This window comes from Fukomys damarensis, unplaced genomic scaffold (genome assembly GCF_012274545.1).
Source record: "Fukomys damarensis isolate Sample0158 unplaced genomic scaffold, DMR_v1.0_HiC HiC_scaffold_11, whole genome shotgun sequence".
Classification (NCBI taxonomy): Eukaryota; Metazoa; Chordata; class Mammalia; order Rodentia; family Bathyergidae; genus Fukomys; species Fukomys damarensis.
In genome coordinates, this window is record NW_022900923.1 from 883,946 (window position 1) to 907,782 (window position 23,837).

Genomic DNA, 23,837 nt, shown 5'->3' on the forward strand with positions numbered 1-23,837 from the left:
CCAAACTGAGACAAACACTGCAGCACAGAGATCGTCTTTAACTCTGAATCGTTCCAGGGATTACCTGGGGGAGGTTCACAAAGATTTTGCTAAGCAGAGATGAGCCCGGTCAGGTGAGTGTTCTACCAGGCCTGCACCCCTCTCTCCACCCCCAGTCTATTAAAAAGCAAAAATAACGATCTCAGTTGCCTAATAGTGTGAGCCTCTTCCCAACAGAGCTGGCCAGAGAACATGGAAATCCAGGATTTTTGCACTGTGATCCGCCTTATGAAGCCAAAGCAGTGGCCCTGACTCTCGCCGCTGACATCTGAATGCCACGGTCTGTGTGACCTCTCCTAGCTGCTGGGGCAGAAGGATGGAGGGGATGTGGCCAGCACTTACCAGAGAGGAGTTTGCTCTGCCTGAGAGCTCTACAGTCAGCACTTGCCTTGGTTACACTGTTAAGAAATGGGCGAGACTGATTTGTAGAATTTACTCCAGTGAAAATGATAGCATGAGTTTTGGAGAAAGCAGTTTTTAAGGGCCAAAGCATCACTGGCTACTGCTTCTGTACTGAAGCAGCTGGAGCACTGACTCCGTATCTCAGGCCAAGAAGTCCTGACAAGGTTGTTCTTGCCCCAAACCTTCTGGAGTAAGTTGGCTCCAGAACTGTTTTATTTGAATCCTCAGTTCCACATGCCTCCCTCAGCATGAGTCCAGCACTGCCGACCTTGAGGGCATGCACAGAAGGATCCCCACACAGAAGTGTGGCATTTTCACTGCCCCTGGCTGCTTTAGAAAGTGGTATCAAGTCAGGCGTAGAGCCAAGTGCCTATGATCCCAGCACTCTGGAAGGCTGAGGCAGGAGGACTCCCAAGTCTGAGCTCACCCTGGGAAACTGAGTCACTTAGCAAGAACTTGTTCTAAAAAAAAGGCGGGGGGACTAGGGATGTAGCTGAGTGGGAAGGGCTGCCGGATGTAACCTTCACTAGGAAAAAAACAGAATGTGGTGTCAGGCACCAAGTACAAAGCCTCTGCAGGTGGGCTGGGTCAGCTCCCCAGGTGCACATGCGGTGTTCTTGCTCCGTGGCTTCCAGGAACACCCTGATGTGTAAAGCACCGCAGTGTGGTGCTTCACGGGACAGTGGAGACAAGAAGGCACGGCAGTAACAGCGCTCCACACTCTGGTGCATGAAATACAAAGAGAACAAGCAGCACTGGTAACAGCACATTTATTTATGTACCCTGTTGTGTCACTGGGAGGTACTTTTCATTTTCCAATCGGTTAGTTAGAACCATTAAAATTCCAGAAGGTAAACTAGTGTTTTATTGTTGCCCGTAAGCACAGGTAAACAATCGGCAGCACAGCAAGGAATGCCAGACACATCTCACCTTTTGGCGGTATACATATGGTCCGCCAGGCTTTGGCAACAGAGCTCAACGGAGATTACTGCTAAGATTCTAAACCTCATAGTTTCTTTCAGACACAACAGGAAAACTTTGGGTGTGACTTTTGAGCGTCAGAAATTGAACCTAGATTCTTAGGAAGTTGTAAGAGGGCCAAAACACTCAAGCCTGAAACTGATACAACTACTGCTACTCGAAGTGAAAGCACAACAGGCACTGGCCAACTTGGTATTGGTCTCTTTCTGTAGGCTCAATACTTTTTGAAATTTATTTATTGCAAATGCTACTAGCCTTTTATGTACCAGGTAAAGAAATTCAGATAGATCCCAAGCCAAAGAAGTGGACAGCACATCAGGCCGGTTCTCCTACAGAACCAGCCTCTTCCCAGCAACTGCTGCTGCAGATGTCTCAAGATGCCTTCTGTCCTCTCCTGCCTTTGAATCTCACGCACAGCATCAATTTCAGAAGATCTGATTTGTGTGACAAACTGGTACTCACTGAAGACGAGGATCTAAGAATGTGCTGATCACCAGGATGAGGTTTACATCACATTAAAGTCATATACTGCTGGGAACAGATGAGAGGGAATTCCCAGATCCTAGAAAATATGGCTAAGGAAACAGAGAACTCAAAAATGAATCCACGTCTAAGAAACCAATTCAGCATAGTAAAATAGAACTAAGTGCCCTGTCTAGGAAAAAGTTTATTAATAATAAGAAACAACTGGGACATCATACATCATTTCTTTGGAGATTAAAGTGCAGGCTATGAAATGGCATATAAAATAATGAACAAAATAGTGCAATCCTAAGGTGCCATTATTTTTATGAAGCATAGCCTATTATGTTTTCTGTCAAAATCTAGCTGTAGTGACACCTTTTAGCTTACTTAGGCATTACTTATACTGTTTTACCCACGTTAGGGGCTACACAGAATATTTTAACATGTAGAATAATGCGTATACATCTTGAAACTACTAAACAGAGATTAAGGCAGGCCCCTGTAAAATTCAGTACTCCAAAAAATGTTTCACAAAAAACTCGCTTCCAAAAGGATTGGCTTTAGAGCTGATGGCACCCCAACAGGCTTCGGGAAAGGAGGACCTCTCTGAACTTATCCGCGTTTGCCCCATTTCCAGGCTCCCTGTGGCAGAAGACAAGTTTGAACACAACAGGCTCTGCAGTCTCAAGGTGTGTGGGACTCATGTGAGTGCATGGGGGTTGGGGGGAGGTCAGCCCCCTTCACTGTCTGCGCACACGTACTGGTGTTGCACCAGAGTACATTTAGGTGGACCCAGTGAAACACGTCTCTGTGAAACAGTCAAGGTGATGGTGATGTGCTATTCGTAACACACATTCGGTCATTTGGATGACTGAACAGAAACTTTGGGGTGGGAGGGCGCTCTCCTAGGAACCCAACTTACAATTTCAGTGGAATGTTATCAGTCTGAGCTGATGAAAATGACGTGTGATTTGCAGAATGCAGTACCTGCAAGCAAGCTACCCCAGAGCAGGTGTGACAGCTACCCAACAGCTGGCTCAATGACGGTGGTTTAGGGAGTCTGAAACTTCAATTCAACTGTAGTGTTTGGTTCCCCTGCATGTGGAAATTCATGTACTGACAAGCGCAACTCGAGACTGTGTGTGTGCTACAGAAATCTGGGGTGAGGAACTGAAAATTTAACTTCCAATACCGTGGATGCTCATTATGAACACCACACACTTGTGTTAAACAACGCAAGAATAAAGATACATTTAGGCTAACCAGATGGAGCTCAAAAAGAAATTCAGGAAAGTTTCATTAACAACTACTGCAGAAATAATTTGAGGCTCCATCCCTTTGATGCATAAGATTCACAATTTGTAAACCTGCCCTTGGCCACTTCAAAAAGTCTTCCTCTTAGCATAAAACAACTATTAAAGGCTGTGAGTATGCCAGTAGGCCTTCTGCAAAGTTCTGATAATATGGCTAAATCCTATGATTACAAAAGTGAGACCTGTGAGAAAATGCATTCCAGAAAGGGACTTTTATGGATGACCTTGGCTGACAAGTGTTTTTAGGAAACTGTTTATTTTAAAATTACCTTCCCAACATACCAAGAAACACCTGGACGTTACTTTATGGTTTTCTCATTGAAAACAAACTACATTGTAAATGGGGTTTAAACGTTAAGACATAGAATTGATCAAAATCCGAGGACAAAATTATAAAAGGACAATACTAAAAATGGATAGGAAAAAGTTCCATCTGGCAACTTTACCTAGAGAATGAATAATCATGTCATGCTGGACGGATACAGGAAGTGATAACCTTGTGCTTTTATTCAACTAAGGTACTTACCCAAACCTTAGATTTTATACAGGTGTCAAACTCCCACCTGGAGAGGGATAGTTTTCTAAATTACACCTACATTTACTTTAAACAACTGAAGCCCAATGGCAGCAGTTTAAAAGAACTTAACAGTCAAATAACTACATAATTTAGTACATTAAAATAAAGCTAAGACAGTGATAACTGAATGTCTCGAAAGTATACAGCTTGGGAAGAGAACCACTGTACACAATTTGGAGGCTGTTAAAGTGACCACTCAGAAGGGTGAACAGTGCAAGACATGCTTTTCCAGTTACAAGCTCAAAACAGGAGTGCAAACAAAATTAAAGCTCTGTTTAAAGATAGGACAAGGGAAGCCTGAAATTAATATAGAAAGCTTCCCTCAGGTCAGCTCCCAGAAATGAAGTGATCGAATTGCTTTCTCATGGCACTATTTTCATCAGTGAATTTTTCCTTCAGTGGCAAAACTAAATCCACACGCTGGGCCCCCAACTCGGTCACCACATCTGACCCACAAGCACAGTGAGGCATCAGGACCAGCACTAGGTCCCAGAGGCCTGGTCTTGATAGAAGGAGCTTGGGCCTGGGATTCTGCCTCAGCCAGTGTACCTGAACCCTAACAGAGCACAGCTAAGCAACGGGCTTTAATAGTCTCTTGTTCCTAGAAAACTGGAGGACAAATGGACTAACAATTCTCCCCTGGAGGCAAGCGGTTGCAATGGAAGATGTAAAGCGCTTAAATCAACAAGACGCTGAGAGAGGAGAAGTACAGAGGTTCAAGATCAATGCCAGTGCAAGAGCTTTTAAGTGGGTTGACCGGGCAGTGCATGCATCCATACATGCGAATGTAGGACATGGCCCCAGAGAGAGCTGAAAATGTGGATACCAACTGGATCCATCCCTTGCCAGTAGTTTATAAAAATATATAGTCAGTACTGTAGAGGCAATACTATGCAAGTCCTTTCAGTTACCCCATTACTCTGATACCAAAAAGCATTAACTACTTTTCAGACATTCCAGACAAAGGTCACTTATAACAAAAAGTCAACTTTTGTTTTAAAACAAGATAGTGTCCATTTAAAAAGTAGGTTTTTTTTCTTTCAAGTGAACAGGACATTTTCTGTATGAAACAACTTCTAGTCTGTCAAGTCTGGTTTGCTTAAGATCCTAGGTAATGTGCATATATGCAGAAACAAATAAACTTAAACATTATCTGCACAGAAAAAAGTCAATTCCCCAAAACATGATAGAACAGGTCTGGTTAGTACAAATCTACTGCAAAGGAAAAAGATTCTGTGCATCGGTTCCGCAAGGAGAAGCAGGGAGAGAACACCCCAACCACGAGGTCGTGTTCTAAGGCCTAGAAGCCCCAGGGACACAGTATTATTCCCAGGGTCCTGACAGGCAAAACTGCTCAGGCTCCAGGCTGTGCCCTCTCTGGAGCAAGGCCACGCTCCCATTTACTTTCGATTCCGAAGCCGCTTCGATTTTCTAAGCGAGTCTATGGCTTCTGCGGCCTTCCTCCGTTTCCGAGGAGACTCCTCACTCTGCCCCGGCCCGGAGGAGCGTCCCACTGCGCTTTCCATGACTTCCCGCAGTTTGCGCTCCAGCTCCGCCAATCGCGCATTCTGTTCACCTATGATCTGGGTCTGCTCAAGCAGTTTCTGGTCTTGGTCTTGAAGCTGTTTCTGCTGTTCCTGCACTTTGGTGCGAAGCTCAGAAATTTCCCGCCTGAGAACAGTCACGCCAGCACCGTTGGTCTTAACCTGCTGCTGGAGTTTAGTAACCTCTTGTCTTGAAGGGTTTTGCTTTGAGAAGAGCTGCATTGTCGTTAGGGCTGCGGACGGGCCTGGCACTGTGGAGAAACAGGTTCAGAGGTTCACTGCTCAACATGTTTCCTGACATGGGACACCAAGGTAAGCTCGTTGAGGACGCAATATCCTCCTCTTGCTTCCTAGAAATTCTCCTTTGCAATCTATTCAGTTGAACAGATTCATCAGACATGTCTGAACTATGAATGCATTTGAATTCTCTCTCCTGCTCACAGAGCAACGTAGTATGTGGACTGCCCCACATGGAGGAAGCACTAAGTAGTGTAAGCATGGACCCAGAAGTACTGTCAAGCAATTTCAGGACCAAGTATGAAAACACAAGTACTCAAATTAGCAAATTATCACTTTCCACAAACTTCTGAGTTAGAAGTACTTTTCATTTTTTGTTTCCTTTTGCGGCAGTGGGGATTGAACCCAGGGCTTCATCTTGCTAGGCAGGCAGTCTACTTCTCAGCCACACCCCCACCCTACCATGTTCTTCATTCTCTCTATAATTACAGACAAGGACTCCAGCAAAGCAAGGGTTACATCACACAAAACCATCAGGAGCAGCTGGGACCATGGTGTGTGAAGGCTTCAGGACGAGTCTTTTAAGAATCACTGGAAGGTAACATGGGCACAGAATTCATAATTCCAAGCTGTTTTTTTTTTTGTACCGAGGATCAAACTCAGGACCTTGCGCCTATGAGGCACGCAGTGGAACCACTGAGCTAAATCCCTGGCCCACGATTCCAAGCTGATAACCGAGTTTTTAACCTACCTCCCTCACTATGTAGCATAGGCTGCCTCGAACTCCTGTGACCCACCTGCCCCAGCCTCCCAAGGGCTAAAATTACAGGCTTGTGCCACCATGCCCAGCATTTCCATTTTTCTCCTATAGATTTCCTAAAAGAACCAGGAGGCCAATGCCTACCCCAAGCCCAGCATGCTCCCTTGCTCCCTGCACAGGTAACTAACCAAACATAACCTCCCCGAGGCACATTCTCCAGCCCTTACCCAGCTGTCAGGTGCTCAGATCCCCTCTCACCTCCTGCATGGCGTCAACCACACCACCCACCCAGACCTCACCCCTCACAGCTCTGCCTGTGCTGTGTGGACAGCCTCAAAGGGGTCCTCCTGCTACAATAACTTATCTCTGAGTCTGAGGCAACAGCAGGTCCTTTTAGTGTCCGCGGGACACCACACAGTGCTGTGCACGTGACAGGTGCTAAGTGATACCTACATCAAAGTGAGAAGCTGGAGCTTTATATTAAATCAGAGACTCGCCCAGCACATGGAGCACTGTGGGGTGCTAACCAATCTGAACAAAACAAAGGCTTACTAAGCCCTCCCTCCTAACAAGGCCTGAGAATGTTGAACAATTCAGTCTTTCAAAAGATAAAGGCACAAATCTCTAGGAGCCAATATGTTTTGCAAAATAGCTATCAGAGAAGGGACAGTGTTCAAAGAATCTTGCGTGCACTGGCTTTTAAAGGAGCAGCCAGGTTCTGCAGCAACTGAGATGATTTACTGGATTATTTCCGTGAAGACTTTGGGGTTTTATATAATCAGACCCCCATCAAACATATACCCAATTAAATACAGTGTTTTTTTTGGAGGGGTACTGAGGATCAAACTTGGGACCTTGCACTTGCGAGGCAAGTGTGGTGCCAATGAACTAGATCCCTGGCCCTAAATATAACTTTTAACCCAGTAATGTTACTTTACTGAAACTTATTGTAAGTTTATAGTTGTGGATATGTGCAAAGATTTAGTCACAAAAATGTTCTACAGATTATAATTTAATTGAAAAACTCGATACAGGGGCCGGGGATGTCGCTCAGCGGTATAGCACATGCTCAGCTAGGTTCAGTGCCCAGCACCAAAACCAAACCAAATCCACCCAAAACCAAACACTACCACAAATAAACTAAACAAACAAACAAACAAAAACCCTAGAAATAACACTGAATCCTTTAAACAGTTACGGTCAATAAATCAATCTGTCACTAAAAATGATGTCGCCAGTAAATATTTACTAACAGAAAATTTCAAGATACACAGTTAAGTGGGGAAAGAAAAGGGCAAGTAATAAAACTAGGCCTGCATGTTATTCTGAACTGGAGACATTCTAAATGAGAGCTACCTGGAGGAGAGCCCATGAGCCTTCCAGACACGTCTGATCCTGGCAGTTTCCTCTTCAGAATTGGAACGATCTTCTCATCAAAGTACTCCATGGCCATGGAGGAGATATCCCTTAACTCCTGGAGGACTTCATGAGCTCGCTGTGGGGCTCTGGTAGAATTGACATATCTCAACACCCGGTAAATCTCATCGATCACCTAAAACAACGAATTCTCATTAGCAGTGTATTTAAGAAAATGGTTAAGCAGCAGCGAAGTGATGGCTGGTTCTGCAGTTCCTGTGCAGACACGCCAGCCATGGGTGACAGTACCAGCTGTGACACAGAGCTTCTGGCTTCTTATACTACTTTACACTCAGATTTACTAAATACCTGTTTGTTTTTGTGACAGAATCTCTATGCAGTTCAGGCTGGCCTTGGCCTCACTATGTAGCCCAGGCTGCCCCAAACTTGTGGCAAGCCTCCTGCCTCAGCATCCCAGCACCGAGATTAAGCTGTGCATCACACAACCACCTTACTAAGCACATTTTATGAACCAGGGACTCTGCTGGGGCTAGAAAATCAGGACAAATAAAATAGAACTCTTGGGCTGGAGATCTAAATCAGTGGTTCTGCTGCCTGCCTCGCAAGCGTGCAAGGTCTGGAATTCTATCCCCAGTACCACCAAAAAAAAAGAAAAAATTGAGCTCTTGCCTTAAAGGACAGCATGGAGTAACTGGAGAGATATGTACACATAAGGAGTGCAGAGGGCCCTACAAATTGTTAAAGAAACCAGAGGACTGAACAAAGAAATGAAAGCCTGTGTGGGAGTAGGGGTGGGGCAGGGGCAGCCCCAAACCATATGCCATTAACCCTCCACACCAGATCTTGTTCCTCAAAGCCCGAGTGCTCCATCCCTTTTGCACTGCCCACCATGTTGTGCTCCATCCCTTGGAGTCTGGATGTCTAAGAGCTGCCGTGGTTTGGAATAACTTTCCTAAAACCAAGCTTTCTTGCTGCCACCAAGGGGTGGCAAAGACCTTATGTCACAACAATAACTGCAACAGGGAAACCCAAGGCACAACACACGGAGAAGGACAAGTTCTTCAGGCCCGTTCCTGACTCTAGTTGCAAAGGCACTAAGTTGCCTTAGGCATTCAGGCTCCCTGCTTTTCTTCCTCTAAGGTGAGAGTTCTTTCCAAAGGCTTCTGTAGAGACGTGAAGATGACACTTCTCATCTGAGTCTGCGCAGAGAGCAGGGCCAGTCACCACACCACGTGTCACCCGGACCTGGACAACTATGAGCCACATACATCCTGCCCCCTGCACTACCCCCAGCTCCACCCTCAGCCTGTCCCTGTCCTCCTTCCCCTCTTAGCCACAGCCTAGAACAACACCCGCCCAAGCCTGCAGCCTGGAGCCATGTGATGATCCAGGTCAGTCTGTAACAATGTGCACTCAGCAAACGTCAGCACGACACCAGCAGTGTCTGCCAGAGAAGACTGCACAAGAGGCCAGGGTGAGCCCGGAGAGCTGCATGGGCACTGGCCTGGGCAGAGGAAGGCACAATGAAGACGAGATGGCTGGTTAGGGTGACACTGACTGCAAACAGCTGGAGGGAAGAGAAAACTGCAGGAGGGCCTGGCATTGCCATGGAGAACACGTGAGCGAGCATGTATGTCAGCACAGAAGCTGTGACCCCGGCTGGTCATGATGTGTGTGTCTGGCATTACTACTCTGTAGAAGCTCACTTTGGAAGAACACATTTTTTTGGTTTTTTGAGATAGGGTCTCACTGTGTAGTTGAAACTGACCTGGAACTCACTGTATAACCCAGGAACTCACAGTGATCCTCCTACCTCAGCCTCCTGAGTGCTGGGATTACAGGCGTGCGCCACCACGCCCGGCTTAAGAACACATTTTTTTTTTTTGGTACCAGGATAAGAACACATTTTTTTTTTTTGGTACCAGGGATCCAACACAGGCCCTTGTGCTGGTGAGGCAGGCGCTGGAACGAACCACTGAGTTAAATCCCTGGCCCAACACATTTTGTTTGAATAACTCATTCGACTACTATGTCAGAAACCATCACTTATGTTAAGAAGAAAAATGGCCATTTCCCTCAGGCTCACTGCAACATGAGCACAGCCTAGGTCAGCAGCTGTGAGCCTACGGCACGCATACCATGTTACAAGCTCTAAAAGGTTTGCCATCACTGTCCTACTCTGTTCAGATAAGCATTGTTCAACTGAAGGTCATGGTTCAGCACACAGGGGGGAAAAACTAAACAGGATGACAAAATTGTTTGTTTTGAGACAAGGTCTCACTGTATGGTCAGGCTGGCCTTGGATTCACTATGTAGCTCAGGCTGTCTCAAACTTGCAGCAATCTTCCTGCCTCAGCCTCCCAAGTGCTGGGATTATAGGCAAGCACCATGATAGGCTCACAAAATTGTTATTCTTAAGAAGAGTAAGTGAACAAATAATATAAATAATTTCAGAGCGTGCCATGACAAAAAGAGGCTCATGTGATCATCCCCTGGGATAAGAGGGATAGGAGAGGCTTTTCTGATACCATGAAGTGAGGCGGGTGAGGAGCAGGACTGCTCACTCTAAGACCCGGGAAAGAGTACCAGCAATGGTCCCAAGGTCAGCGCAGCTCGTTCAGGGAGCTCAAGGGCTGGAACAGGTAGTCTTTTATATATGCTTATCAACAGCAGGCTGCAAGACTAGGATCTACAATACTTTTGTAAAATAACTACCAACATCAGGTTTATCTTACCAAATAGATATTTATGAAAACTAGCAGAAGGTTAAAACCACAAAAGTTATGTGATACTCAATAAAGAAAAGGCTAAAAAGCTGGATGTAGTGGCACATGCCTGTAATCCCAGCACTTGGGAGGCTGAGGCAGGAGGAATACTGAAAGTTTGAAGCCAGTCTAGGCACTATAGTAAGTTCAAGGCCAGCCTGGGCTACACAGTGAGACCCTGTCTCCAATAAAGTAAGTGACCCCAAATAGGAATTATTTTGGGGGGGGTACCAGGGATCGAACTTGGGACCTTGCACTTGTGAGGCAGGCAGCGGAACCACCAAGTTTAAATCCCTGGCCCCCAAATAGGAATATTTTTAAAAAGCTTTCCATATTGACTAATATTGTACATGCTAGTGCGAGGATATTAATTGATCAAACTAGTTTTGTTTTTATCAAAGTTTTGGGAAAAGCACTGCAATGCTCCACTGCTTTTTAAAAATGTCCCCAATGCCAGTAAACTGCACCTACAGCTCCAAACTGGTCATTACCTCTGTGAAGTCAGTCCTCATCCTCACGTCCAGGGTGCTTATAGATTCTGACCCTGCTGCTATAGTATTCTCCTTGTGTATCTCTTCCAAGCCAAATTCCCTGCCCATTCCCTCTCTCCCTCCCTTCCTTCCTTTGAGACAGAGTCTCGCTACGTATTTCAGGCTGGCCTTGAACTCTTGATGCTCTTCCTGCCTGCCTCAGCCCAGCATGCCCAGCTTCCTTGCCCATTCACTCAGTAGCACCTCACTTTCTCAGAGTAATCTTCCCTGAACCCCGTCCCAATGTAAACTATGCTAACATCTTCATGAAACCTTTTACTGTCCCTTCAGATACACATTACATGCTGTAAATTTGTCTTTTTGCCAATCTATCTTCCCAGTACCACAGTAAGCTCCAGTTCCTGTCAGATCCCACAGCCTAGTAGTGTGGCAGATGGCAGATCCTCACTAAGCATGGTCCAGCACTGTAGCTGCTTAATACTGGTGTATCTATTCAGGGGCAAGCTTGACTTAAATTCCATTCAACAATATGGTTTTTAGAGGGCAGACTCTGAACACCAAGGTCAGAGTTAACAGGATTTCTATGGAGAGGGATTTCTAGAGAGACACAATACTTAAAGGAGTATCACATGTTTAATATAGCACCCATACCTTTATAAAGCTGTTATGTTTATATACAGAAATACCGGCAGAATATTCACAGTATGAGTGAGTTAGCCTGCAAGTGATTGTTGTTAATGGCTCAGGCATGAGAAGACTCAGATCCTAGACAATGGAAGACAGGCTTCCTGACAGACCCTTAAAAGCAAAGCATGAGTCAGACAGCCTGAAAGAAGTTCCGTAAAAGCACAGTGTTGTGGGAAAATTTAAAAAGCAGAGATAAGATCTGTCTGAGAGCACCAGGAGGGTTGGAGGAAGGCCATGATCGTGGGCACTGGGGGCAGGCAGCATGTGGCAACCGGACAAGGAAGGAATGGGGCTGGCCAGGGCCACGGGGCGTGGTCAGCAGATGTTCCGGGGCGCCTCCGGGGTAGCACGACTGCCGGGCAGGTGTCATCTGTTCTGGGGGCACAGTGGTCACTCCTCGGATGAATCAGATCCAGATGTCCCACAGGCATTGCTACCTCATACTAAACTGTAGTACACATGGTGAAATATTCTTCCAAAAATGGTGTGGAAATAAGGTAACTTTTTTGTACTTGCTCAAATCTTCCACTAAGAAAGGTAACATTTTCAAATCTCTGTACTACACATAGATTTTAGTCAATGAAATGGATAATCCACATTGTTAAGATTTAAAAGGTGAAAGAGTTATACAGTTTGAAGAGAAGCCAGAATGATATTAAAATTTAAAATAGTTTCTTTCTTCTGTCCAAAAGCTATGAGCAGGGGACGAGATAAAGAAAAAAACAAGTGTGTGGGAAACTACACTGCTTCTCCCAGAGTTGTCAGCGTCTGCAACAGTATAAAGGCACATATACTTGGCACATTTAAAAAACAATTCATTTTCTAAGTAGGTTTGGCCATTTTCCATACATTATTTTAAGGTCTAGTGAAAGAGCACAGGCCTCAGGAACTTAGTGGCTGTTTCTTCAGCTTTAAAATAGCATTTCACACACTCACCCTTGCCTGGGACGCAGATCATAAAGTTATTGATTGATTGGATTGACTGCTGTACTGAGGACTGAATCCAGGGCCTCTGAACTGAGCTACATCCCCAGGACTTTTAAAATTTTTTTATCATGAGACAAGTTCTCACTAAGTTGCTGAGTTTCCCAGGCTGGGCTTGAGCTTGTGCTCTTCTAGCCTCTCCAGAGTGCTGGGATCACAGGCATGCATCACCACACCTGGCTTGAAAAGATTTTTAAATTTTAAGAAAATATTACACAAAACAAATAGAGTGAACAACTATTATCTTTCTTTAACACAGTTCATTGTGTCATGCTTATGTTTAAATTAGCACAATAATGAAATACTATCATTTAAGCCTTTAGGTTACTGTGGGTGAAGGAGAATCTTCTAAAATCTGTTGTTCAGCAAACAAAGATCCTATTAGACTAACCTATGTTTTATTCCCACCCACCCCCTTTTTTTGAGACAAGGTCTCACTGTATAGTTCAGGCTGCCCTTGAACTTATGTTGCCCAACTTGTGCTCAAATTTGCAATGATTTTCCTATCTCAGCTTCCAAGTGCCAGGATTACAGGTGTGCGCCACCACACCTGGCTCCACAGATTTTTTTGTTTTGTTTTTATACTTGAGATTTCCTGACTTCACCATCTACCTCTTTTGCTTATTTTTTTAAAGTGTCTTCCACATTTCAATAATTTAAATACTTAAAACTCTAAGTATTCTTTAATTTTAGGCATTTGTTACACATCTTTAATATTTAGAATAGTACAGTTTCTTTTAAGTTTTCTAACCTCACATGACTTCCTGAAAGGCTTTTTCCTGTTTTCTGTTACATATTAGTCTAGTGATTCTCTGTTCTGCTTGTATTTAAGATTCCAGCACATAAAACGATGATCAGAACTCCCTAGTTATCCAAGATGGGTGGTGGGGGGAGGAGGGATCTAAAAACTCAATATAAAAATGCACTTTTTCCATTTTAAAGGCTCATATGGCTGGGTTTATTTATTTTGGGATAATCACAGTAAACGTTAAGAAATGCTCCCAACTAATCTTGACTTTAAAAAGCATCTTCATATTAAAACCAAATTTAAAAGAAACAAAACTGCAACCTTTTGGAAACATCTGATATAATGTACTTAAGGAAATTCCTCCAAAGAACTGACATATGCTGTACAAAAAGGTAAAAATGAGACACAAGAGAGTCTAGAGACTTTTTGGCTCAAGATCAGGATCCATCTACAGCCCTCAATTAGATTCTAGACTGAGGAAGAAAACTGCTAGGAGCAGTAGTATTTGAACAGAAATGCAATTTGAATGTAATAAGAGAATTGTACTAATGTTAATTTTTCTGATTTTTGTGTATTATGGTTATGTATTCTAGTTCTTAAGAAATATATTGAAATATTTAAGAATTAAAGATCAAGTATCTCAAACTCACTTTCAAATGGTTGAGACAAAAATATACTGCATATATAAACAATGAATAAAAGCCAGCAGAGAGGTATATAATTGCTGCCTCATAACAAAATTCAACACTACCAGAGTTCTTTCTCAAAATATTAAAAACAAACCAACCACATCTAATATATAGTAAGTCTACATAGGGACACTCAGTTCCATGGCCTTACACAATCGTTTACACAGTGAAAATCATAACTTTAGGGACCACTGTGTTTCAGTAGGAACACAAGGATTAATAGGACTGCTGATACTTAGGAATGGGGATTATTTGAGTTTTTCCTCATTATTTTATCTCCCAGAAGGATTAGGTGCCCACTGCTTGCAGGCAACACAAGCTCCAGGACATGGGAACTTCAGATGCAGACATGAGCTTATTACACAAAGTGCAACCTCCACACCGGACAGGAAAGCTGAGAAATGCACACAGGAGTAAGCTAACTATCTAGCTATGACATCTTCCTTCTAAGAGACGATGGACCAAAGATCAATAAAGTGGTCAGGGTTTATCAACCATGGCCCTATTTGGTCTGTGCCTATTTTGTAAATGGAATTTTATTGCAACAAATGCACACTCATTCATCTACCACAAGTTGTCCATGGTTATTGCTCAGACTTGAATAGTTGTGACAGAAAGCCAAAAATATTTACTGTCTGGCTTTTACCAAAAAAAGGTTGCTGACCTCTGTAGTGGCAAACACTCAAAATTGTGGTACAGAGCCGGGCATGGTGGCGCAGGCCTGTAATCTCAGCACTTGGGAGGCTGAGGCAGGAGGAAGATCGCTGTGAGTTCGAGACCAGCCTGGACTACATAGTGAGTTCTAGGTTAGTCTCAACTACATAGTGAGACCCTGTCTCAAAACAAAACAAAACAAAACAACCAAACAACAAAACAAAAACTATGGTACATATCTACTAATCTAATTTAAACTACATTGTTATTATCCAGATTCATTTAAGAAACTTGTGAATAAAATGTTGATGGTAGATCTGAGTTTTAACAAAATGAATATATTTTGTACAAAACCACCTGAGATTTTTTTTTTTTTTTTTTTTTTTTTTAAAATTTAAACAGGGTCTCACTATGTAGTTGAGACTGACCTGGAACTCACTATGTAGCCCAGGCTGGTCTTGAATTCACAGCGATCCTCCTGCCTCAGGTTCCCGAGTCCTGGGGTTACAGGTGTGCGCCACACCTGGCTAAAACCACCTGAGCTTTAATAACCCAGGAGCACAGTGTTGGGGACAGAGAAATCATACACCAAATCAAGACTTTTTCAGTCAAAGACTCACTCTGCACCTGGCTGCAGCCCCCAGGCAGGCGATTTTTCTGTCTGCTAGAGAACCTTCCAGGGAGCTGTGGTTTCTGCATCCTATGGCAGCCTTGGGAACTTGGCCACAGACCTCGCCACTGCTTAGTTATAGGACTGGATGGCCTTGACATTATGAAACCATCAGATGGTTCTTATATATTCATTTCCTTCAGTAAAAATGCTGAAGCTAGAGAAGATAACCTGTACCAGTTAAAAGGACACCTAAGAGTTAACCAACACCTGAGTTAAGGCCTGGAAATCCCTTCTGCCTAAAATCTGGCAATAGAGTCAGAATCTGAAGTTTCTAGTCGGTCACCATTTTATACTTTTTACAAAAGCACCTGTAAAGCTGGGTGTGGTGGCGCATGCCTATAATCCCAGCACTAGGGAGGCTGAGGCAGGAGGATCACTGAGTTTGAGACCAGCCTGGGCTACATAGTGAGTTCCAGGTCAGTCTCAACTACATAGTGAGACCCTGACTCAAAAAACCAAAACAAACAAACAAACAAACAAACAAAAGCATCTGTAGACAAGTGAGATACACTAAGGGATATTCAAATCTAATTATAATAGGGCTGTCCCCCCAAATAAACATCATAGAAACTATACATATACTATACTATCAATGTCAATCATCTATGAAAATATCAAAGGGAGAATTCTGTTAGGTATTCATTAGTTCCAATGATATAAAAGGAGCCTGTACCACCATCAGATCAAGCAGCAAAATGACCTTCAAGTCCATTCCACTGGTTCCATCTCATCTAAATTTACCCTTCAAGAAGTGGAATTTTTTTTATGTACATGTAACAATTATCTACAGTGTAATCATCATGTACTGCAAACATAATAAAAATTAAAAACAAAAAAGAAATGGAATTCTTTTTTGTGGTTTTTTTTGGAATTCTTAACTTACATGGCATGCTGATGTTTTTACCAACTTAGTAAATATGCTACAATACTCTTACCTCTGTTAAAGAGGATCACTGCTTAGCTCTGGGTATATTGCTATATATAGCAATTGTTTATTTTGGTCAAATTTGGGGAAGTTTATAAGGCTGGCACTGGGAAACATTTCTCAAACAAAACACAACTGTCTGGTTCTCCTATTCCTCCCCACAGTGTACCAATCTCAGAGGCAGGACAACTCTATCTTGTCCACTGCAATGTCTCTGGCACTTTAACTAAAGATCAGCACTTGAATCTGAGCTCTCAACTCGTTTCTCTGTAGAATATCAGAGTTTCTCTTGTATCAGTTAGCTTTTTCAATGTAAAGACCACATGTAGGATATATACTCATATTGCTAACTGTACAGAAGCTAAACAGGCCCATTCATAGAAACTCAGAGAAGTAGAAGCAATTCTGACTTTTCACAAACCACTTTTTAAGTTTACACAATTACAGTTGACACAGGACAATACAGCTGTTCTGGGCAGGCAGTTCTACTTTACCTTTCCTGGGATGAAGCAACAAAGATTGGAATCCACATACTTCATAAAAGTCATGTTTAACAGTGACAGCCTTGTTTCCACAGCAGCAAGGATGTCCGCATGGCGAGCTAAAGAATGGTTTCTCCTTTCTGATTCTCTCCTAAAATTACAAAAATAAATGGCATCTACTAAGGCAGTACTGTAGATTAAAATGTTAAGCAACTGAAATGCTTTAATGAAACAATCTAACATTGATGTGTGAATTTAGAAATCTACAATGGAGTCATAATTGTGATGAACGAACCACTACACAAAGAAATCCTTCAAAGGACCAATACTCACTGACAAAACAGTTGGGGGGAAAAACACTTTATATTGAAATTAGGACAGAGGCTTAGCTTTGTGATACAGTGCTTGCCTAGCATGCATGGGACCCTGGGTTTGATACCCAGCACTGCAAAAAAAATTTATTTTTTTTTTGGCTATATCAAGTATAAGGGCTATCACACAGACACAGGCAAGACAGTATGTTTTTACTCATAAAACTTACCACCTTAAAGCAGTTTTACTCAGAAGTAATTTGCACATATAACTAAAGCGTGCAATGTATTGTCAGTACAATCAGTCATGCAATTGTTTTCAGTTATCTAATAGAACATTTCCATCACCAGTCACTTCCTCTGCCAGTCCCTCAGATTTGCTTACTCTGCACATTTCATATAAATGGAATCCCAGGGTGTGTAGCTTTGTCTGGCTTCTTTCATTCTGCAGAGTTCTCATGGTTCATTCATGTTCCAGCGTGTCTCTTTTCACGGCTGAATAACAGAGACTGCACTGTGCCTGTATGTGTGTGTGTGTGTGTGTGTGTGTGTGTGTGATCAATTTGGGGAATACTACCTTAAAAATGTGAAGTATTAAAATCCAAACATGGAATGGAAATAACATCCCTTCATTTGTTGGCTGATGGCTATCTGAGTTGGTCAACATTTTAGTAACTGGATTTTTTTTGGTTTTTTGAGACAGGGTCTCACTATGTAGTTGAGACTGACCTGGAACTCATTATGTAGCCAAGGCTGGTTACAAACTCACAGCAATCTTCCTGCCTCAGCCTCCCGAGTGCTGGGATTATGCGCCACCATGCCTGGCTGTTTCTTTTTTGCTATGCCCAGATCAAACCCAGAGCCTTGGGCATACTCCTGTTTTAGTTTCTCCGAAGTACAAACCCAGGAGTGAAACTTCAGGCTCACTTTCAGAGAACGGCCACAATGGTCTCACATTTCATTCACACTTCCCTGGTAGCACACCATGCTGAACCTGCCTCTTCCATGTGCTCACTGCCCATTTCACTGAAGAAATGTCTGCTCAAATCCTTCACCCATTTTTAGTTTGGTTATCTTTTGAGTTTTAACAGTCCCTCATATAACCTGGATGCAATACACACCCTGTATCAGGTATGTGAACACAACATCATTTCTCTCCCCTTCTGTAGGTTGCCTTGGCACTTTCTCTCCACCCTCCCCATACTAGAGATTGAATCTAGAGCCTTGCAAATAGCAGGAAAGCTCTCTACCAGAGCTACAGCCCCAGCCCTCACTTTCTTCATACATTCCTTAGGGCCATAAATTTTAAACTTTGATGATATCAAGTTGTCCACATCTTTTTATCTTCACTTAACGCTTCTGTCATCATATGTAACAAAGCACTGCCTAATCAACCTTCAAGAAGACTCATTATTATGTCATCGTTTAAGAGTTCTTGAGTTTGTGCTGACATTTCTACTTAGGCCCATGGTCCTTTATTTTGTTTTGTTTTTTTGAGACAGGGTCTCACTGTATAGTTGAGACTAACCTGGAACTCACTATGTAGCCCACGCTGGTCTTGAACTCATAGCAATCCTCCTGCTTAAGCCTCCCGAGTCTGGGATCACAGGCTTGCGCTACCACGCCCAGCTCCTGAGGTTTTTTTATATATATAGTGTGAGGTGGGGTCCAACTCTATTCTTCTATGTGCTGATATTTGGTTTTACTAGGATCATTTGTCGAGGACATTTTTCTCTTCCCCATTCAACTGTCATGGCATCCTTGTTGAAAAATCAACTGACTAAAAATATGAGATTTATTTTATGAATTCTTGATTGTATTTCATCAATCTGTATTTCTATGCTTATGTCTTACCACACTGTTTTAAGGACTGCAGCTTTATAGTAAGTTTTGGAATCAGGAGGTATTAGTCTTCCAATATTGCAATTGTTATTCAAGACTGTTTTGAACTTGTATTTCCTTAGGAATTTTAGGATCAGCTTGTCACATTCTTTAAAAAAGACAGCTAGGGTTTTGACAGACTGCACTGTGCATGTGTATGTGCCCGTGTGTGTGTGTGTGTGTGTGTGTGTGTGTGTGTGTGAGAGAGAGAGAGAGAGAGAGATCAATTTGGGGAATACTGCTACCATAACAATATGAAGTATTCCAATCCACAAAAAAGGAATGATCCTCCATTTATTTAATTTCTTTCAATGTTTAGCAGTATTTGGTATGCAAATATCATGCTTCTTTCACAGAATTTCTTACAAAGTACCTTTTATTTTGGGCATTATAATGCATGGAACTGTCTTTGAAATTTCATTTTCAGATTGTTCACTGCTAGTGTGTAGAAATACAACTGATTTTGTATATTGATTGCTTATCTCATTTATTCACTCTAATAATTCCGCAGTGTATTTCTGGCGTACAAGAACATGTTATCCTTGAGCAGAGAAAGCTTTGCTTCATCTTTTCACAACTGAATGCCTTTTGTTTCACTTTCTTGCCCATTCTCTTGACTGGAATGCCCAAGAACACCAAACAACAGTAGAAATCACTTACTATGTTCTTCCTCACAAAAAGTGGGAGCTATTTAACATGAAATTCTGAGATTTAGAAACTAATTAAAAATCAGTATAAAAGCCAAACAACACTTGAACTGTAAATGAATGCCATCAGCAGTCACAGCGTACCTTGGGAGCTGTGCTTTCACTTGCTTCTGACACAGATTATGGTACCTCTCCACTTTCAGAAACCCCTGATTCAACATTCTCTGGCAAACCAAGTCCATTCTTTTACAAACCTATGGGGGGGAAAGGGGAGACAGAATTTTAATACAACAAAAAATTAGTAACAAGACTGTTCACAGTTAAGACTTCTAATGGCCAAAATTTCTCAGTGATTGAAATGTTCCCTGGGTTGCTCTCTGAAATTAGTCAGTGTAGAATCTTCTAAACCATGTCATTCCTATGGTATTTCATAGAGAAATGAGTATTATGTGTGGCCAAGAAATCATATGTACTCTAGGTGTTAGGTGAATGTTTTGTGCCAGAGATGCTTCTGAAGATCAATAAATGAAAGTACTTGAAGATTTTTAACAGTTTTAAAGAATTTTGAAAAAAATCCCTCTTAGCTGAAATGCATGATGGAACTTGAGTCTGACCTCTCATAAAATTTATATGATTGAGGGCCTGGGGATTTAGTTCAGTGGTCCTGCCACTTGTCCCCAAAGTGCAAGGGCCTGAGTTTGATCCCTGGTACCACACACACACACACACACACACACACACGCACGCACACAAAATTATATGACTGATAACCAGAATGAGAATTCTAATTTCTCCTAGTGACTTGAGCGAACTATGGAGTGTTTATGATGATCACAGCCTTTAGATGAGATAGTCACACCCTTCACATCTTAACATGTAGCTGAAAGGCAACCACTCTGAGTTTTCATAGAGTATGCTGTTTTTAAACAGTAAAAGAAAAAGATTGGAAGTCAGAACAGCTAATTTGCATTCTTGTGCAAGTCAGCTACCATTTGAGAATCTGAGTCAGCCATCGGTAATATATGCAGAGTATCTTACTTATAGGGCCATCACTACGATTAAATGAAACAATACATGTCAAATCTTTTAGTGAACTCTAAAGTGCTGTGTAAAATTCACAGTTAAATAAAGTTTATCTTAGCACTAATTTGAAAACTTTATCCCACATATTTGTTATAGTCCTGATATATTTTCTAGAATACAATATCTGTTTTTAGATCTGAGGTTTTAGCAGTCCTCAGTCAGACTTAAATATTCCTACTGCAGAGGGTTAAATTCACTGTGGCCAGCTGTGTGTGGGGAGCACACTTGTAATCCCAGCACTGAGGAGACTGGGGAAGGAGGACTGTTGTGAGTTCAAGGCCAGCCTGGAATAGACAGTGATTCTCTTGACTCAAAACCCACCCCCCAAAATCCCTAAATCTCACTGTAGAGGGCTGGATGTTCAAAGTACAAAATCGAAGTAAGTCTACATCAAGGCCAAGTCAGACAGGGGCTGTCTTATGCTTCTATCTTACAGTATCCAAGCACAAATATTTGAAAAATATTTGTTGCAATGAAACGCTGATGAAACAGGAAGATTAAAAACTGGGTTGATGTTATGTTCTTAATATTTTAATATCAATACAAGATATTTCCTAAACCAGAGGGCACTACCTCTATATGAAATTAATCATCACTTGTCCACCATCACTGAAAAAAGCCAATAAACCCCATATATAAACAACATTTTAATGAAAAATAACTGCCCCCCCACCCCTACCCCTACTGGGGAGTGAACTCAGGACCTTGCCACTGAGCTACATCCCTGGCCCAAGTCTTTCTCAACAAAATGCTTGATGTGTGGCAATATTTTAATTTTAAAATATTTTTCTATTTTAAATCTTTGGGTTTTTTGAGACAGGGTTTCACTATGTAGCCTAGGCTGGCCTCGAACTTTTAGCTATCCTCCTGCCTCAGCCCCAATGCTAGGATTACGCCCGGCTATCTTAAATTTTTGAAAAGTGTTTTGATTATTTAGAAACCCAGAGGTACACATTTCATTAGTCATCAGTATGTGGGCAGATCGTATGCTGAGAAAGCGACTAAACGAGTTCACTATATACCTGTGAAAGAAGAGTGAGAAACATCAACAGTCAGTGCTGTAACAAAATATTTCAGTTCCCTAATCCTGTTGGCACAAACATCAGTACCGAACTTCCTGTAGGGTGAGGGTGGGGGAGGCCACTGTGTTGTGGCTAAAGCAAGGGCAGTGTGCTCCTGTGTGGGATGAGGGGAACAGAGAGGGCTAAATCCTGCCACTCACAGGACGGAAGTCAGTAGTCACTGTTAGAACTCGTTCAAGAGTCTGAGAGTTGTGCCTCTGGGAGAAAAACTAGGCACTGTGAGAACCATGTTTTGTTAACATTATGTAATGTTCTAAAGAAAAATAGAGCGGGGGGAGGGAGAGAGAGAAGAAATAAATGAAAAACCAAGGGGCCGGGGATTTAGCTCAGTGGTTCAGGGGCCTGCCTTGCAAGTGCAAGGGCCTGAGTTCAAGCGCCGGTACCAAAAAATATAAAACCCAAGGCTCCCTCCAGCACAATCTTGCAGAAAACACTTCCTCTGTATAGCCTACCATATCGTTGGTAAATTGAGATAACCAGGGTAGGGGAGTTGTAACTGGGCCTTGAACCCAGAGCCTCTGCAATGAGGTACATCCTTTAAATTGTTTATTTTGATGTGTGGTCTTACTAGTAAGTCGCTAAATTGACCAGGCTGGGCTTAAACTTGTGATCCTACTGCCTCAGCCTCTTAGAGTGCTGGGAATACCAACTTTATATAGAAAAAAACTAAACTCTGCTGCCAAAGTAAGCACAATTAAGCTAATTATTACTGCTAAAATTGTTAAGGTTCAGTAGAAATTATTTTATTGTATAAATTATTCTGCAGTTTTTTTGGGGGGGTACTGGGGATCGAAATCAGGACCTTGCCCTTGTGAGGCAGGCGTGGTGCCACTGAGCTAAACCCCCAGTACTTGAATCTAGTTAGTTTTAGAGTTTACAAAGGTTACTACTCATCTAGAAACTAAATTGAACATGAATACTGCCAAGTTTGAGTGCAAGCCTGAGTGAAGAAAATATAAAAATTCACATAAAGGCAACTAAGACAAACCTCCCAGGACTAAAGATATGAATCAGTCTTTGAAGGAAGAAAGGGCAAGGTCTTTTAGGTTACAAGCAAAAGTTGCTGTTGACCAAGTGTTGGGAAGAGGTGAGTGGAATAAAATTTCCACATTAAAAGCAGAGAGATCTGATGGTAATGAGAAGACACTTTAAAAAGGAAGAGATCATTTATCTTTCAATAGTTCTCTTGCTGGGACAAGTTGGCTGGTTATTTTCTGTAAGCACTGTAATATGAGGACTAAAGATATGGTTCTAAAAATTTCACTAAAGAGAGTTGAAATCAATGTAGATGAACACCAAAGGAGGAAGTGAAAGAAAATAAGGGCTTATCAATGAAATTTTCAACTGACAGGTGTAAAGTTGTTAAAACAAAACAAAACAATAGAAAATAAGTCACCAATACAAGCTGGAATACAGCACAAGTCAACATGAAAAGCACACACAACATCAGCCAGCAGTGTAGGTCTTGGTGTAGGGACCTCCTGCCTTCATGAACTCTAAGCAAGCACTCGAGCACAGCAGAGATGCTCAAACTTACCAATTCCCACACTGAATATGGATATACCCACCACCCCTGCAGGTTAGAATACTCTAATCCTTTATTAAATATTTTGCTTACTTATAATGGACTGCCTAAGATCACCTGTGCTACTACAATGTCTGCGTGTGTGTAGGCATCACACACACATATAATCCTGTTATCTGCAAATGGAATTACTACAAATTTTAAATTCTCTGTATCTCACCTAGATATTCATTTGGAAGAAAAATTGATTTTATGTTTGCCTCTGAAAATCAGGAAGAAAATCTGTTCCCAGGATTCCCACAACACCCCCTAAAGCCAGAGAGAAAAACCTAGCTGATTACTCTGCTTGTGACTGCCTACACCATTATTCTCCTTATTAACAGAGGAACTGACTGGTGATTAAAACAAAGGGGCCTTGATATACCACTGTAAATGGCTATCTTCATTATATACTAACTTTAGATCCCCTTATCCATATCTATAGATATATATCTATATATATATCTATAGATATA

At 42.2% G+C, this 23,837-nt stretch overlaps 1 protein-coding gene and 1 non-coding gene across 2 annotated transcripts in view; one reads left to right on the forward strand and one right to left on the reverse strand.

The window, feature by feature from the left end:
- Window positions 1-2,255: 2,255 nt before the first annotated feature.
- Window positions 2,256-23,837, reverse strand: part of Fbxo28 (F-box protein 28) — a 40,548-nt gene continuing 18,966 nt past the window's right edge. The window contains exons 2-5 of the mRNA XM_019210409.1: window positions 19,777-19,886; window positions 16,806-16,944; window positions 7,675-7,870; window positions 2,256-5,572 (exon numbers count right to left, since the gene is read on the reverse strand). Coding sequence (XP_019065954.1) covers window positions 5,178-5,572; window positions 7,675-7,870; window positions 16,806-16,944; window positions 19,777-19,886 — 840 coding nt within the window. The 3' untranslated portion in view covers window positions 2,256-5,177. The remainder of the gene's footprint in view (window positions 5,573-7,674; window positions 7,871-16,805; window positions 16,945-19,776; window positions 19,887-23,837) is intronic.
- On the forward strand, window positions 15,324-15,437 carry LOC117285624. Its single transcript, XR_004516708.1, has one exon. It is a non-coding gene; the product is annotated as a small nucleolar RNA SNORA77 (small nucleolar RNA).